This window comes from Pelmatolapia mariae, linkage group LG4 (assembly GCF_036321145.2).
Source record: "Pelmatolapia mariae isolate MD_Pm_ZW linkage group LG4, Pm_UMD_F_2, whole genome shotgun sequence".
NCBI lineage: Eukaryota > Metazoa > Chordata > Actinopteri > Cichliformes > Cichlidae > Pelmatolapia > Pelmatolapia mariae.
The window spans coordinates 10,769,755-10,786,684 of NC_086230.1; the positions used below are offsets into that span (position 1 = coordinate 10,769,755).

The following is a 16,930-nucleotide window of genomic DNA, read 5'->3' on the forward strand; positions in this document are numbered from 1 at the left end:
GCCCATTACACTGAAGGATTTAAAGGCTGCTCACTAATCCTTTCTGATATACTTTCTATAATCACACAGAATGAAAAATCCACAGAGCAGCTAGCTCTCATTTTGACTTTTATTGTAGAAAAAAACAGGAAGGGGTGGGGGGTTAGCACACACTGAGGATGTGTGCAGCAGATCCTGGAGGTGGAGGTATGTCAAATAAAAATAACATCTTTTACAACATGCAATGCTGGTGACATATTCTTTTTGATTTTGCCGCTGGATGCAGTTTATATATACAGAAGGGTCACACTTATTTCTCCCACCTGCCTGAAAGATGTTAACTTAATTACATTAAATGGTAAATAATATTCTTGCATAAAGTCAGTACTTCCATACAAACTGTCTCGGTTCAGGAGGATCGTCCCTTTTAAATTACCCCACGTTCTGCATGTAACACAGAAAAGGACTGCTGCTCAAAAGGCACCAAGGAAGAACTGGTTCTCCATCACACAGACACCACATGGGTGGAAACAGGCACCAAAACAGTGGGGTTCAGCGACCTTTGCCGAGGGTCCCTCGTGCCTCAGATCAGCTATGATGTTCGAACAGCTAGCGCTAAAGACTCAGTGCTAGCTGTTCCACCATGACAGCAGCCCGAGCCCTGGCTCACAGATGGTGCCCTGAAACAAAAAGTGGAAAAGGTCAGGATGGGTGTGATCCTTGACTTTTAGAAGAGTTCAAGCCACTGCACATCCACAAGGCTGTCTAGGTCTCTTGTTTCAGGAAAACGTATACGTACCGGTCACATCATAGTCAAATTCTTGGCGTAGTGGACACAAAGAAAATCAATGCTGGCTACTATGCTTTCACATAAAGCTCAAGAGCTGAAAAGAGCAACTTGTCACTATGGAAGAATTTTACGGTCTTCTACTGCACTGCAAACAGCACGCCTGTCAGGAGTTCATAGGAAATATCTACTTTAATCAAGTGTTTTAGCTTGCTATCAGGACAAAGCAGTCTCTAGATGTCCAAGCTCCCAGCATCATTTTCATGAGACCGAACAGCATGACCATAAAAAACGAGGTCTAGCTCCAAAGGTGCTCCCCCCAGAAAAGCTAGAGAACAAAAACTGCTATTGCCTTCTTGTTTTTTTTCTTAGCTTGTGACACTGACACAACACATCCCACTGCCTAACACAGAGGGATGCAAAAGTCTTGGTCACTTTAGTTACACAGTGCTAATTACTTCTTTCACTAGAGCAATGAAAAGGATGGTTTTAAAAAACTTTCTTGTGTCCATTTAGAGACAGTTTGGTAAGAAAAACCTGGTTGACTCCTTCAGCCATACAGATGAAGGCAGCGCCTTAATTACCACACGGTTACTGTTAGCGCCATAATTTGTTGGGCACTTTTTTGTCGTTTTTGCCTCTCAACATCACTGCAGTGGATTTTATTAAATAATAAATAATATTAAATAATTTTTTGAACAACAATTTTTAAAAATATTTCTTCACGTCATTATGCGGGCTGCAAGTAGAGGTGACCTGGGCCGCGAGATTGAGACGCAGGCATTAGAGCCTCTTAATGCGTGTTTTGTTTGGGTTTCCACCGGCGTGGAATTACCAAAAATAGAGAGGGCATAGCCTAACATATGAAACAGGAAAAGACCGCCGTGTAATCCATTGATTTCAACAAAGTAACTGTATTCTGAATACCACCTTTTAAAATGGTAACTGTAACAAAATACAGTTACTCATATTTTGTATTTTCAATACGTAATGCCGGTACATGTATTCCATTACTCCAGACATTTTTATACAAAGTCCCTCATGTTCAAAGCCTCAGAATTAACTGATCAATAACAACTGGTTAATTGTCATTTAAAAATAGAGATAGTTTTTTAATAACTGGATGAAAACACTTTGTAGTCAGTGACTGTGAAGTCTTGAAAGACCCGTGGTCACCGCCAAATGCTCCGTCTCCTCCTTTCAGATGCTCTACCTCATTCAGTAGCTGCTTGTTTGTGTTGTATTTGTGGGTGTCAAGTGACTGACTCAGCCACCAAAGAACCTCCCGTTTCTTGAGTTAAATTTACAGTTTAATTCGGGTCATTATCCAGTTTTGCGGCATTTGTCTGAATCTCAACAGCGAGTTCAGCGCTCTACACTTCACAATTTATCCTGCTGCTTCAAAAATGGGTAACGTCATCAAAAAACACTAGTAAACCAGTTACACAGGTATGTCTATATGTATATATGCTCATGCAATAACATTTCCACTGCAACACTTCCATGTTTGACAGGCAATGCGGTATTATGTGGCTTATCACTCCTTCATACTTTCCTCTATCTGTCAGTCAAGTTCGTCTTGTTTTCCCTTTGTTGCTCTTTTAGATGTTTTCAGGTGAGATCTAATCTTACCTTCTTATCCTTGAGTGTAACCAGCAGTTTGCACTTTGCTATAAACTCTCTGTATTTCCATTAATGAAAGTGTCTCTAGCTTCTCCAAAAGTTGATTCTGTTCATCTGGACGTAGCGTTTTGTGGGAGAAACGTTTCGTCACTCATCCAAGTGACTTCTTCAGTCTCGGCTGACTGCAGGTTTCCCCAATCTTATAAACAGTACATAATGACTGAAACCAGCCCACTGAAGGAACAATGGGCTGGGAGGTCAGTTCCTTAATCATAATTATGCAAATTCTCATGACCATTGATCAAATACCACTGACCAAAACCCACTGATCAAAGAACACTGATCAATGGCCATGAGTACCATTCAAAGAGAGCTGGGGAATGGCTGCAATCACAGCGTTGTAAGATGGCGAAAGATGTACCCTTAGGCCACCTCCTCGATTCAGAGATGGTCTTTCCCTTTTCACGTAAATGGCCTCCTTGACTCCGCGCTCAAACCAGCCTTCCTCCCTGTCCAGGATGTGTACATCCTCATCATTGAGAGAGTGTCCACTGGTCTGTAGGTGTAAATAGACTGCAGAGTCCTGGCCTGACGAGGTAGCTCTTCTGTGTTGTGCCATCCGCTTCGCCAGAGGTTGTTTGGTTTCCCCGATGTATAAATCCTGGCAATCCTCCTGGCACTTAACAGCGTACACTATGTTACTCTGTTTGTGTCGGGGGACCCGATCCTTGGGGTGGACCAATTTTTGGCGCAGCGTGTTTTGGGGTTTAAAAGCCACAGAGACCCGGTGTTTAGAAAAAATGCGTCTCAACTGTTCCGATACTCCTGACACATATGGGATCACTACAGGTTTTCGCTTGGGCAGCGGTTGTCCTTCTCTCCTGGATTGGCTGGAGCTTTCTTTAGGTGTCTTTCCAGCTTTGACAAAAGTCCAGCTGGGATAACCACATTTACTCAGGGCCTTCTTGATGTGCTGTTCTTCTGCCTCCCTGGCCGCTGTGTCAGTGGGGATGGTGTTCGCTCTGTGTTGTAGCGTCCTGATGACACCCAGTTTGTGCTCCAGTGGATGATGAGAGTCGAACCTTAGATACTGATCCGTATGTGTAGGTTTACGGTACACGTCAGCTTTTAGATGTCCCCCATTACTGATGGAAATTTCACAGTCTAAGAAGGCTAACCTGCCACCTTTCATATCCTCCCTGGTGAATTTGATGTGTCGGTCCACCGAGTTAATGTGATCCGTGAAAAGTAGTACATCCTGAGATTTGATTTTCACCCAGGTGTCATCCACATATCTGAACCAATGGCTTGGTGGTGTTCCAGGGTAGGATAGCAAAGCCCTCTTTTCCACTTCTTCCATGTACAAATTGGCCACGATGGGTGAAACTGGGGAGCCCATGGCACACCCATGTTTCTGCCTGTAGAACTGACCCTTGTATGTGACGTAGGTGGAATGAAGACACAGTTCCAAAAGCAAACACACTTGGTCGATGCTGAGAGTGGTCCTGTTGCTGAGGTTGGTGTCATCCTGTAATCTCTTACGGACTACCTCCAACACTTCCGTGCAAGTGAAGAGAGATGTAACGTCGTACGAGACCATGGTTTCATCTGCCTCCATGATGACATCTCTCACCTTCTCAGCAAAATCCAAGGTGTTCTGGATGTGATGTTCAGAGCTGCCCACCAGCGGGTTGAGGATCGAAGCCAGAAACTTGGAGATGTTATAGGTGACCGAGTTGATCATGCAGACAATTGGTCTTAAAGGTGCACCCTGTTTATGTATTTTCGGTAAACCATACAGACTTGGTGTAGACTCCCCTGGGTACAGCCTGTGGTATGAGGTCCGGTCAATAACCTTGTCTTGTTCTAACTGCTTCAGACAGTCTATCACCCTCTTCCTGTAGCCACTTCCTGGGTCTCGTTTCAGGGGCTCATAAGTATTTTCATCACTGAGTAGTGACAAAATCTTCTCATGATAGTCTTTCTGGTTTATCAAAACTGTGCACCTACCCTTGTCTGCCGGAAGGATGATAATGTTGTTGTCATCACTAAGTGATGTGAGTGCCTTCCTCTCCTCCATGGTGATGTTGGATGCTGGGGGCTTTGCATTGCTGAGACAGGCCGAAACTTTCGTCCGTAGTTGCTCTGCTTCCACTTCTGCAATATTGTTGTTACGAACTGCTGTTTCTGTGGCTGTGATCAGCTCCACTAGCGGGATTTGTCTCGGTGTGACAGCAAAATTCAACCCTTTAGCAAGAATGTTTTTCTCTGTTTGGGTGAGCTGTCTGTCAGACAAATTCTTCACCCACTTGTCCACATCCTCCGTGTCGCATCCTTCTCTCTTCTGGCCGCTGAGGACACTCTCCGTATTTTGCGGTGGTTTCCAACATACAACAAGTAAGTCAAACTTCCTTTGTTGCCTGGTCTTAGACTTCTTGTGTCTAAAAGCATTGTCAGTCTCTGTCGGATCCGCTCCTCTTGAGATTTTAGCATGTCGATGGTAAGGAACTGACCTCCCAGCCCATTGTTCCTTCAGTGGGCTGGTTTCAGTCATTATGCAAATGTACTGTTTAGAGATGGACCGATCCGATATTACATATCGGTATCGGTCCGATACTGACGTAAATTCCTGGATCGGATATCGGAGAGAAATAAAAAATGTAATCCGATCCATTAAAAATCAAAAAAGCACCTCACAAAACTTACGACATGGCGTAACTCGGCTCATAACCGTAGCACGTCGGAGCAGTGTGCTCACGTGATAGAGCGGCTGTGTGTATTTGTAGCCTCGCTACCAAACCGGCATTTCATCTCCGAGGAAGTTATCCCAGAGAGAAGTAAAGCAAATGTGTAAGTTCATCTCTGAATGTTTGTAAAGCATTCCCGCGTTAAGCTTAACAACCGATATATGGAGCGACTGCCTCTCTCCCCCTCCCTCTCCTGTTGCTACTTCAATCGTGAAATTGATTAATGATCAGCTGATCGGCTTTTCTGTCGCGAGTCCGTCTCTCTTCTTTGTTTATCGCCCACTTTGCACCAGAAAGAGGAAACCAGCGGCTGAACAACAGCAGCACGTTTAACCTTGATAAGCTGTTGTTAGAATTTATTTAATATTACTTTCTACACCAGGATCCTTTTCTACGTAGCTGACGGCTGGTAACTGTGCAGGGGCGGATCTAGCAAAGTTTAGCCAGGGGGGCCGATAGGGCAGGGAAGGAGGGGAACAGGGAGAGGGGGGCACAAAGACATACTTTTCTTTCTTATTCTCATTTAAAATATCTAGCTTTTAATAAATATTTATCCGAATCTTACACCCAAAGTTTTAATCTGATGTAAAATGTATAGAAGTCCATTACTGTATATAGTAACTATTAAGTCTAATATACCCTAGTAAGCTATAGTACTTTTTCCTTTGGGAAGGTACCATCTGTGCTGTCTGCAATTCTGTTGAAGAGAGATGTTGAATCTATTTAATTATTCTTGAAAAATAATTGATTTCTGTGCATTTTTTTTCACACTGCATCAAATTAAAGTTCATTACGTCGATTAAGCATCATGAGGCAGAGGTGGGGGGTGGTTCCCTATTTTTTTTTTTTTTTGTTGGGAGTTGGCAACTGTGTTAGTTAGGTTGTTTAATATTACTGCTAAGTACTCTTTAAAATACCAGAATAGGAAGGATGGAGTAGGTTTAAGTTTATTAGATTGATCAGTTTTGCTGAACTATGAAATATTTTGGGTGCACTGTATTTTTTGCATACAAGTATAACAGAATAGCTTTAGTGTTTTGGTTTTTTTTAACTTGAGTATGAACTTATACAAAAAGCAGCAAGATATTAAAAAAACAGTTTTATTGATTAAAAAACACACTATATCGGATTCATATCGGTATCGGCAGATATCCAAATTTATGATATCGGTATCGGACATAAAAAAGTGGTATCGTGCCATCTCTAGTACTGTTTATAAGATTTGGGGAAACCTGCAGTCAGTTGAGACTGAAGAAGACACTTGGATGAGTGACGAAACATTTCTCCCACAAAACGCTACGTCCAGATGAACAGAATCAACTTTTGGAGATTTACTTTCCTGGATGATTGAGAATGCATCAAGATGTCTCTAGCTTGTACACTTTGGCACTCCTCAAAAGTGTTTCTGACTTGGTTAGATGTTGTGAAGTTGTTTTTCTTAATTCCATCGTCACACACTTTAGTTGTCTTCTGTGGTCTTTTCAGGCCTTTTGAGGTTGCTACGCTGGTCAGCTCTTCACCAGCTTGTTGATTTGCCTCCTACTGAGGTTTCTGCTGTGCTTCTCTGAGATGTTTTTATTTTGGATTTTCAGCTTAATGACTGCTTCTTTCACTGCCGCTGACATCTCTTTTGGCCTCATATACAAATTACAGTGAAAAGCAACAAAAATGTGAGGCCACAAAACCAGTTTTCCAATTCCCGTCAGAAAATGTTGGCTGTGTATAAATTTCTTAAACAGCCAATACAATTTTTTTTGTGAAACGCTTTGAATTAAAAGCTGAAAGTCTGCACTTCAGTCACATCTTGACTTTTGATTTAAAACCGATTGCGGTAGTAAAACACAGTTTAATGATGTTTATTGAAGAGGATAAGAAAGTGTATTTTCTTACAATCAGCGTATATGGTGCCTCTTTCTTCTCCCCGCCGTCTTCTTTTGGTGGTGCCGTTGACTGTCCCGGTTGTGCCGCCGTATCAGAGGCGGCGGTGGCCGGGCCTGTTGGTGACGTGTCCACAAAGACTTCATCTGTCACCCTGAAACGGATCTCCTCTCCTTGGTCCATGTAGAGGTCATGGGCACCCTCATCGGTCTCATACTCCCAAAGCCAAACTTGCTCGGCTTCATCACTGAAGTGGCAACTAAGGAAGGCTTCACTTAAGCTAAGAAAATAACCTAAACATCATTTTGATTATAATAACAGGGATTTGGAAACAAAACTGCACTTTATGTAATTCACAGAAACATATGTCAGGATACAATTTTGCAGGCTGCTGAAGTGACTCTGGTGGAATGAGAATGTCATCAAAGAAGCCCATGGTCACTGTGAAGCAGAGAAGTGGTTTAGAAAGGTACTTTTATATTGTCTGCTGCAGATGAAAGTAGGGACACAGGAAGTTTCTTAAGCAGACTTTAAAGAAAAGCTTCACGATCTACGATCAGCTTTAAATACCTTGTAGAAAATATTTTAATCAAAAATCATATATAAATATATATGATTTTTTATATACAGTATTTACAAAGACTGCGCAATGAGAAGATTGCACATAAGATGAAGTGAGAACTAAAGTGCGACCGACCCGCTTGCATATGAACTTCTTTCTAAAGGCACAAAAATAGGGAGGAGAATATTTAAATCAAGCGTCCAAACTGATTTACTAAAATTCACAACACACAGTGCTAATTGTTCCAATATTTAAAGCCAAAAAAAATCCCGTGATCGTGGTGGTAACACTCCAGTAACTGCAACTGAAAGCTGTTTGGTATGTAGACTTGAAATAGGGTCTTGTGCGGTAAGTTTGATAACACGGTAGATGAGCTCATCCATGATTTTGAATGATGCGGTGGGACTGATTTTATATTCTCCTGTTTCTATGATCTTTTTGATACAGGGTTTGACATTTTGTAGGTTCCTGCTGTGCCTTCCATACTGCCTTAACCATAATGGAAAGTTATTTGGAGGGTACCAATGAAGCATACATGAGGGTGGCACCTTCTGGCACTGGAGACACTGACAAGTTATTTATATTTTTTAAGCAAAAGTTTCCAAAATGTTGATTTGTAGACAGTCTCTGCATTACTGCACAGTAAATATCTTAAATACTGGTTAAAAAAAACTTCTAAAGATGTCACCCTGAACTCTGGGAAATTTTGATGGTTGGTTTCGAGGCTAATATCAGTCAGCAAGGAGAATGCTTGTTTGTTGCCGCCCTAACCTTCCTCTGAGGGTGTGGAGAATAAACGTGCAGACACATGTGTTAAAATGGTGCGGCGCAGATGTCAAAAATTACCGTAAACTCCCTCCTGACTGCAGTACTTGATCTTGCCGATGAGGATCTCATCAAGGAAGGGGTGAAAAACAACATACCTGAAATGAACTGACACAAAGACCAGAGAAGGTAAGGAGGAGTTACCACTCACCACCATCTACCTTGTTTGTGCACTAACAGTAGAAAAAGGTGAGTTTTGCTCTAATGTCTGAGGTATTACAAGCAGTATATGACTTTAACTCTACTACAGCAAGGCTGTCTCAGCTATTTGATGATGATCGTCATACCTTTGGTGTGAGAGGCTCCATCTCCTGGGAATATATAGGAGTCCTCGAGTTTTGTGATGTCGTACAAGCAGATGCAGAGTCCCACGTTATAGACCACCTAATGTAAGCACAGCACTACACAATTTAACACACAAACTTCTGCTAAAAGGACAATAAATGTTCAGTATTTTAGCTGCCAAATACTGGTATTATGTGCTTGCTAATAAATGCTTTCTTGTCTTAAAGTAAAGCTTCCTGTAGTTAGGAGTGCCAAACTTAAATAAATCAGGATTTTGGCTTTTTACCCACTTTACTATAAATCAGGACTCTGCTATATGCCTAATATAAATACAGTAGCAAAATATTTTTAAGGAAGAATATAAAATGTATCTTTTTTTAGCCAAAAAGACAAAGTAAAGAATATTTTTCAGAGGTGTGTGCACTTTTTAAAGAAATTTTAATATTTACATTTCTCACAGAATCATTTCCATTCCTCATTATGGGTTAGAGTATAAACTGATGATGGCAGGTTTATTTACAGCACTGTACATGAGGTGAACGATCAAGAACTTCAGTGTTTAAAGGCTTGTATCGTTGAAGTGACCTACACTGATTTCATCTGCTAAGGGGCAAAGTGAAACCAAACCGTACTGAATAACAGAGCCACTGAATCCACTCAGTGCAGAGGTCGGGTTTTTCCTTGCATTTGCCACCCACGCGTATAGCTTAAAACTAAGAGGATGAATTTATAAAGGACCCTGTATGAACTGTTAGTACAGTTTATGTTTTGTGTGGTGAAAATTGATCCTAAGTCTGCTAGAATTGTCTCCATCACCTTGTTGGCCAGCTTCTTGTTCAGTTCCTCCGCTACAGCCTCGTTGAGTTGCCGGTGAAAATCCCACGGCGGAATCCGCACCGTGTCGACCATTTCCACCAGCACGAACATGATGACCGGACACTGGTCACCTACCCACTAATTGACATACGTTGAAATAATAATATAAGCAATAAAAATATTAATTAATGATTAGAAAGTAGTATCCACGTTTCTTGTTTGTTTGTTTTTGCGACAGCTGATTTACGGCATGTCGCAATTCTAAACGACTACGGCAGGTTTTTGGTGCCACCCATTTTCTACAGTCATTGGTGCCACCTAGTGGGTGTAACACTGCAATTGCTAACAAATACCGCAAACCATGGACTCATTAGTGTAACATACCACGGCCTGCCACGACATGCCAGAAAGTGCCAATTGCTTGGAGGTTCTGGTACTTCATACCACCGGCTGTGTAGTCCAGATGGGTCAAGTCAAGTCAAGTCAGAAAAGCTGGTCTGTTGAGTGCAATTACCAAAGTCACCTTGAATTTGGTTGCTACTTTATTACAGAGATTACGGTAAGGGTGCTGAGTAGCTGAATAAGAAGTCTGCGCTGCAATTTTGAAATTGTTAATTTGTTTGCAAAAGTTACATTCTGCTACTTAATCCAATACAGGTTTTTATAATAAATTATTATATATACATTATAAATCATAACCAAAAATGTCATGAGTCATAAATCATGTAATACCTAAATCCTTAAGAGCTGACGACAAATCTGTAAAGAAATTCCATTTTGACTTTCGCTCTATCGACAATTATTATTGATTGATTGATTTTCATTACAACAAAGATTTAATAGGTTCCTGTAAATTATTATTATTAATAATAACCATAATAATTCATGTTTAAGTTTAACACGTGTCAGTCCATGGTAACTGTCTTATCATACTAGTGTACATTTAAAAAAATATTAGTGTTACATGTAATAAAATGTGGGGTTTTTGTGGCACTAATCAATCTCGAGGAGTGGGTTTACGTTTTCATAATTTTTACACACACAGCTGACAAAAATGGACACTGGTTAATGCCAGAAATCAAATTTGACCATCTGTTCCTCACAATGGTAAATGTCTATGTCTTTAATAATGACAGACTGGACAAAATCTCCTTTAAGAGTGAATTAAGGTGATTTCAATTCAGTTTTATTTTAGAAGACCAAATCACAGCAACAGTTGCCTCAAGGCTTTTTGTTAATGGCCGTACAGTAATAGAGAAAACAGAAAAACCCCAACAATCATGCGACCCCTTATGAGTAAACATTTCGGCGACAGTGGAAAAGAAAAACTCCCATTTAACAGGAAGAAACCTTCAGTAGAACCAGGCTCAGGGGAGGGGCGGCGATCTGCCGTGACCGATTGGGGTTAGGGGAGGAAGATGGGACAAAAGAAACACTGTGGAAGAGAGCCAGAGATTAATAATTAATAATAACTGAATGCAGAGAAGTGTATAAATACATAGTGAGTGAAAAAGGGTGAGTGAAGAAGAAACACTCATGGGAGTAGACCTCATCAGATCTTAAAGCACTGTATCTCACTGATTATATTATTGTGGGTGGTGATTGAATAGGTGGGGAAACAGCAACACAATGACATGATTAATGACTTTATGGGGGGCAATAATTTAATAGATATTTAGGGGACATTAAATGCCAGGCTTATAGGAGTTTCATGAATAAAGCCTAATAGACTGAATAGATCACCGTGGGATTATAGGCTGGTTAGTGATAACCTTTCGAGTTATACTTCACAGTCTGTAATCTCTAAGCGCCACTGTACATTTAATGTGACTTTAACAAAACTGAGTAATTATCTGATTCCTAATCTGTGCTTTTTGTCATGCTACTTCTTGAAGTGTTTGAACTCAATTAAATTCAATTTTATTTATATAGCGCCAAATCACAACAACAGTCGCCTCAAGGCGCTTTATATTGTACAGTAGATCGTACAATAATAGATACAGAGAAAAGCCCAACAATCATATGACCCCCTATGAGCAAGCACTTTGGCGACAGTGGGAAGGAAAAACTCCCTTTTAACAGGAAGAAACCTCTGGCAGAACCAGGCTCAGGGAGGGGCGGCCATCTGCTGCTACCGGTTGGGGTGAGAGAAGGAAAACAGGATAAAGACATGCTGTGGAAGACAGACAGAGATTAATAACAGATATGATTCAATGCAGAGAGGTCTATTAACACATAGTGAATGAAAAAGGTGACTGGAAAGGAAAAACTCAATGCATCATGGGAATCCCCGGCAGCCTACGTCTATTGCAGCATAACTAAGGGAGGATTCAGGGTCACCTGGTCCAGCCCTAACTATATGCTTTAGCAAAAAGGAAAGTTTTAAGCCTAATCTTGAAAGTAGAGATAGTGTCTGTCTCCCGAATCCAAACTGGAAGCTGGTTCCACAGAAGAGGGGCCTGAAAACTGAAGGCTCTCCCTCCCATTCTACTTTTAAATATTCTAGGAACAACAAGTAGGCCTGCAGTGCGAGAGCGAAGTATAGGGTGATATGGCACTACAAGGTCATTAAGATAAGATGGGGCCTGATTATTTAAGATCTTGGATGTGAGGAGCAGAATTTTGAATTCAATTCTGGATTTAATAGGGAGCCAATGAAGAGAAGCCAAAACGGGAGAAATCTGCTCTCTTTCTAGTCCCTGTCAGTACTCTTGCTGCAGCATTTTGGATTAACTGAAGGCTTTTCAGGGAGTTTTTAGGACATCCTGATAATAATGAATTACAGTAGTCCAGCCTGGAAGTAATAAATGCATGAACTAGTTTTTCAGTGTTACTCTGAGACAGGATATTTCTAATTTTAGAGATGTTGCGCAAATGGAAGAAAGCAGTCTTACATATTTGTTTAATATGTGTTTTGAAGAACATGTCTTGGTCAAAAATGACTCCAAGGTTCCTCACAGTGTTACTGGAGGCCAAGGTAATGCCATCCAGAGTAAGAATCTGGTTAGATACCATATTTCTAAGATTTTCATTGCCGAGTAAAATAACCTCAGTTTTATCTGAATTTAGAAGCAGAAAGTTAGCGACCGTCCAGGTCTTTATGTCACGAACCCAGCTCTGGAGGACTCGGGGTCCGTGAGCAGTGTGGACTGTTGTTGTTGTTATTATTATTATTATTATTATTATTGTTATTTGGTGTATGTGTGTGCACTGTTCCGCCGTCTGGGGTTTTGTTCCATGTCTCTATGTATAGGGAGGTGTGTGTGTGTGCGTGTGGTTGTGGCTGTAGCTAGGAGGCCGGGCTACAGGCACCGTCAGGCCTGTGGATGACAGGCCACGCCCAAGGAGGATGCCACACACCTGCAGCAGATCAGCGTCGGCGGAGGGAGCTACTTAACGGCTTGGTGAAGCCTCCACCGGCGCGGGATCATTGCGTGTGACTCCACGTTAGTCTTCAGTTAGTTAAGTTAGTGTGTGTGTATGCCCGCGGTTGTATGTTTCCTGACGGCTGCTTCTATTGTTTCCCCAGGAGAGGTGTGGAGTGCCAGACATAGGGGTCATATGATAGTTGGGTTTTTCTTTGTATCTATTACTGTAGGATCTGTTGTACAATATAAAGCACCTTGAGGCGACTGTTGTTGTGATTTGGCGCTATATACATAAAATTGAATTGAATTGAATTGAAATTGTTCATAGCACATCTTTTATCTGCCCATCTGTATAGCAACATAGAACATCTGCATGCTATACAGATCATCTATACACATTACATCTGTACATTTGTCTGTAGTTCATCTGTATATTTGCTAAACTTATCTGTATATAATCTGCTCTTATTTGCACTTACTACTCTTCCACTTCTGATTAGATGCAAAATGTATTTTGTTACCCTGTATTTATAAATGTGTAATGACAATAAAGTTGAATCCTACTGCAGCTGAACCTTTGTTTCTGTTTAGGCTCACATCTCCCTCCAAATGCGTTTAAGCAAAAGTAACAAGGCTGTTTTGAAACTGTAAGGAGTAGAAATACAATTTTGTTTGAAAAAAATGTAGGGAGTCAAAGTAAATAAGTAGTCAGAAAAATTCATCCATCTTCAGAAACTAGTCTAACTTCCAAAATTATTTATGTTAAACCAAATAAACAGTCAAGTATCTTTTGTAATTAAGTGTTTTGTAAACAAAATCCAGCTTTGTGTTAGCTAAGCAGTATATAGTACTGTATTTATTTACTCATTTTTGAAAAATGGACCTTCAAACTGGGTTGTGCTTATAGTGCATGTCCCTCCTGTATTCTGGTCTTTGTTGAAAATAATAGTCTCTGTTTTTAAAACGTTTTCCATCTAAATGTTTTAAATCGTGCTATTATGACTAGTTGATAAATCTATTACATGAGTGATTGACTGTTGTGTTATAAATATACTTTTACTGTCAGACTAGAACACTGAACACTAGACTTAACAAGCAAAAAGTATTAAAGGGATGTTTATGTTATGTATTTCAGTAAGTGAGGTACAGAAACTGCAGGACATTTTGGCCACAACAGATGTTAAAGGGAAAAACGAGCAGCATTCCTCATCAGCACCATGGTGCTTGCGTCAATCTGCTGCCCAAGATAAATGGGAGAAAGAAAGGCCCTATCATCCGTTCTGGCTGTTGTCTTCCAACGTGGGTCCAGAGAGGAACAGAAGCTACCGAATGACAAATGACAGTCCATCGTTACTTTCAGAACTGAAGGTCAGTCAGTCCAGAAAATTGCTAAAACTCTGAATGTGTCCCCAAGTGCAGTCGCAAAAACCATCAAGCGCTACGATGAAACTGGCTCACATGAGGACTGCTTCAGGAAAGGAACCTACTGAGGATAAATTCATCTGAGTCATCAGCCTCAGAAATCACAAGTTAACAGCAGAACAACAACAACAGAGTTCCAGCAGCAGAAACATCTCTACATCAACTGTTCAGAGGGGAGTGTGAATCAGGACTTTATGGTCAAATAGCTGCTAAGAAACCACTACTAAGGAAACGCAACAAGCAGAAGAGATTTGTTTGGGCCAAGAAGCACAAGGAATGGACATTAAACAAAGTAATCATAAGAAAAGGGTGGCTATTTTAAAGAATCTAAAATATGAAACATGTTTTCAGTTATTTCACACTTTTTTGTTTACTACATAATTCCATATGTGTTCATTCCTGGTTTTGATGCCTTCAGTGAGAATCTACAGTGTAAATAGTCATGAAAATAAATGAAAGGTGTGTCCAAACTTTTAACTGGTAGTGTATATAAAAAATTTAATAACAATGTATTTAATGGAGTTAGGAGTTAGTATCAGTGATGTGGTTGTAAAATGAGTAAATACAACCTCAGATTATCACATATTGCACTACATCTAAGGTTATTTAGCAAAAGTTGAGTCAAAATGCAGAAGCAGTATGTGAAAAACTATACTCTTACTGTTTCCATAGGAATTAAAAGGGTAAGAAGCAGTCATTAGATACTAATAATTTAATGCAAATGCTCTAGATTGACTTATCGTCAGCTAGTGTTGACCATGTCTATAAAATCAGAAGGTTTTGCAGGTCTGAAGCTTTAAGATGTTTCTTAACACAACTCAAAAGAAGAAAAACAAACTTGGAGGAGCAAATGCTGCTGCACATCAATCTGGGAAGGGTTATAAGGCCATTCCAAAAAACTTGTAGTCCATCATTCTACAGTAAGAGAGATTATTCATGAGCAGAAAACATTCAAGGCAGAAGCCATTCTTCACATTAAATTGTTCACCCCACGCTTGGTAGGTACACAAGCCAACTGTCAAGCAGGGTGGTGGAGGAGTGATGATATGGGTTTGTTTTACATCCACAGGACCTGTGCTCCTTTCAGTCACTGGGATCTCCATGAATTTCTCTTTATACCAAAGTATTCTAGAGTCAATGCAATGACCCAGACAAAGTTCAGACTTCAACCTGATGGAAATCCTTTAGTGCAACCTTAAGAGAGCTGTGCATAAACAAATACTCCCAAACTTGAATAAACTGAAGCAACATTGTAAAGAAGAGGACCAAACATCTTGACTTTCAGCCCTTATTGGCCATGCTATCTATGATAGAGATGCAAAATCTATAGATTTCCCTGTTAAACGGAAGAAACCTGTGGCAGAAGCAGGCTAAGGGAGAGGTAGCTTAAAAATAAACAATAATAATAATAATAATAATAATAATAATAATAATAATAGAAAATTCAGTGAAATTATCAACATAAAAGATGTTTGAATAAAAAAGTTCCAAACTGCTTTTAAAATAATTCACAGACTCCACTAAATGTTAGTGGTGTGCCATACTGCAAATTTTGGTATCATCCAATACCAAGTATATACATTTGCCAGTTGGTACTACCAATACCGATACATTCACATTACACAGGCAGTAAAAATCAATGTGTCATGATTTAGGAGATGAATCATTATCAGTCTGCAAAACTCTGAACATATTTTAATGACAGCTGATGTTTACGCTCCACTTGAGTTAACACAGCAAAACACACTTTTCAGCTTTTCGTGTATTTTTAAACTGAGTTGGGTTTTTTTGTTTCTTTTTTGACACCTGGAATGTAAATGTGCATTTCTTTAACGCATGAAGCCTCAGGGTTTGTGTTTGTGTGAACAGTGTGATTTATAATCGCCTGCACCAACATCGTGCCAAATGCATTTGCCTGTTAGATTTTAACTCACAAAAATGTACTTGTGGGAAACTGGCACAAGTACATGGGCACTGTGTGTGCTGCCCCCATTCATGCACCCAGCAACTGAATCAGGAGGAGCCACAGTCAGCTGATCTGGAGTCAGTTTCAAAGTAGCAGAGGGCCCAAAAAATGCACCAGTGGCTGAGCCCACCAAGGACTCCAAAAAGAAGGAATCCTCTCTGGAGAGTGACGTGTGCAAGGCTGAGCCCTCAGCCCCTTGTGATGATGTGACAGTGGAAGCGCCACTGTCAGAGGAACAGATGCTCTTTAAAGAGCTCATAAATGCCGTAATTACACGTGCCTCAAGAAAGGCAAAGGTGTCGCCATCCAATGAGATTCAACAGTGTCTCTTCATAGCTCTGTGGGCGCAAGTTAAAGAAAAACCACTAAATATCAAACAAAAGAGGATCAAAAGTCTTGAAAAAGCAATTTTTAAAGACATTTCAAAGGTGCTGGATATTCCACCTAATCTTGTCATCACTGCATCACTGCTGTAGCTCAGCCGCACCAAGAAGTGGTCATTTCTATATTCAAAGATCACCTCTTCCGAAAGAAGCGAAAACTACGAACAAGGTTATTCTCATGGTGTGGAAAAACAGAGGACGATGGAGACCAACTACCAGAAACTGAAAAGATGTCCGAAAACACTTTTACAAGAGTTTGAAGATAATATATTTCCAATCACCATCTGGT

General features: G+C 40.4%; 1 protein-coding gene across 1 annotated transcript; it reads right to left on the reverse strand.

Moving 5' to 3' along the window:
• Positions 1 to 100: 100 nt before the first annotated feature.
• polr3h (polymerase (RNA) III (DNA directed) polypeptide H) lies at positions 101 to 9,744 on the reverse strand. The gene is made up of 6 exons (XM_063470533.1): positions 9,503 to 9,744; positions 8,689 to 8,785; positions 8,423 to 8,509; positions 7,392 to 7,455; positions 7,027 to 7,261; positions 101 to 659 (listed from the first exon to the last, which is right to left on the reverse strand). The coding sequence occupies exons 1-6, from the start codon at positions 9,611 to 9,613 to the stop codon at positions 609 to 611; spliced, it is 645 nt and encodes a 214-aa protein (XP_063326603.1). The 5' UTR covers positions 9,614 to 9,744; the 3' UTR covers positions 101 to 608.
• Positions 9,745 to 16,930: the final 7,186 nt, after the last annotated feature.

Coding starts and splice junctions, on each gene's coding strand:
- polr3h (XM_063470533.1), bottom strand. CDS start 9,613: ATGTTCGTGCTGGTGGAAATGGTCGACACGGTGCGGATTCCGCCGTGG. Junction 8,786..9,502: donor ACAAGAAGCTGGCCAACAAG/GTGATGGAGACA, acceptor TGCTTACATTAG/GTGGTCTATAACGTGGGACT. Junction 7,262..7,391: donor CTTCAGCAGCCTGCAAAATT/GTATCCTGACAT, acceptor TTGCCACTTCAG/TGATGAAGCCGAGCAAGTTT.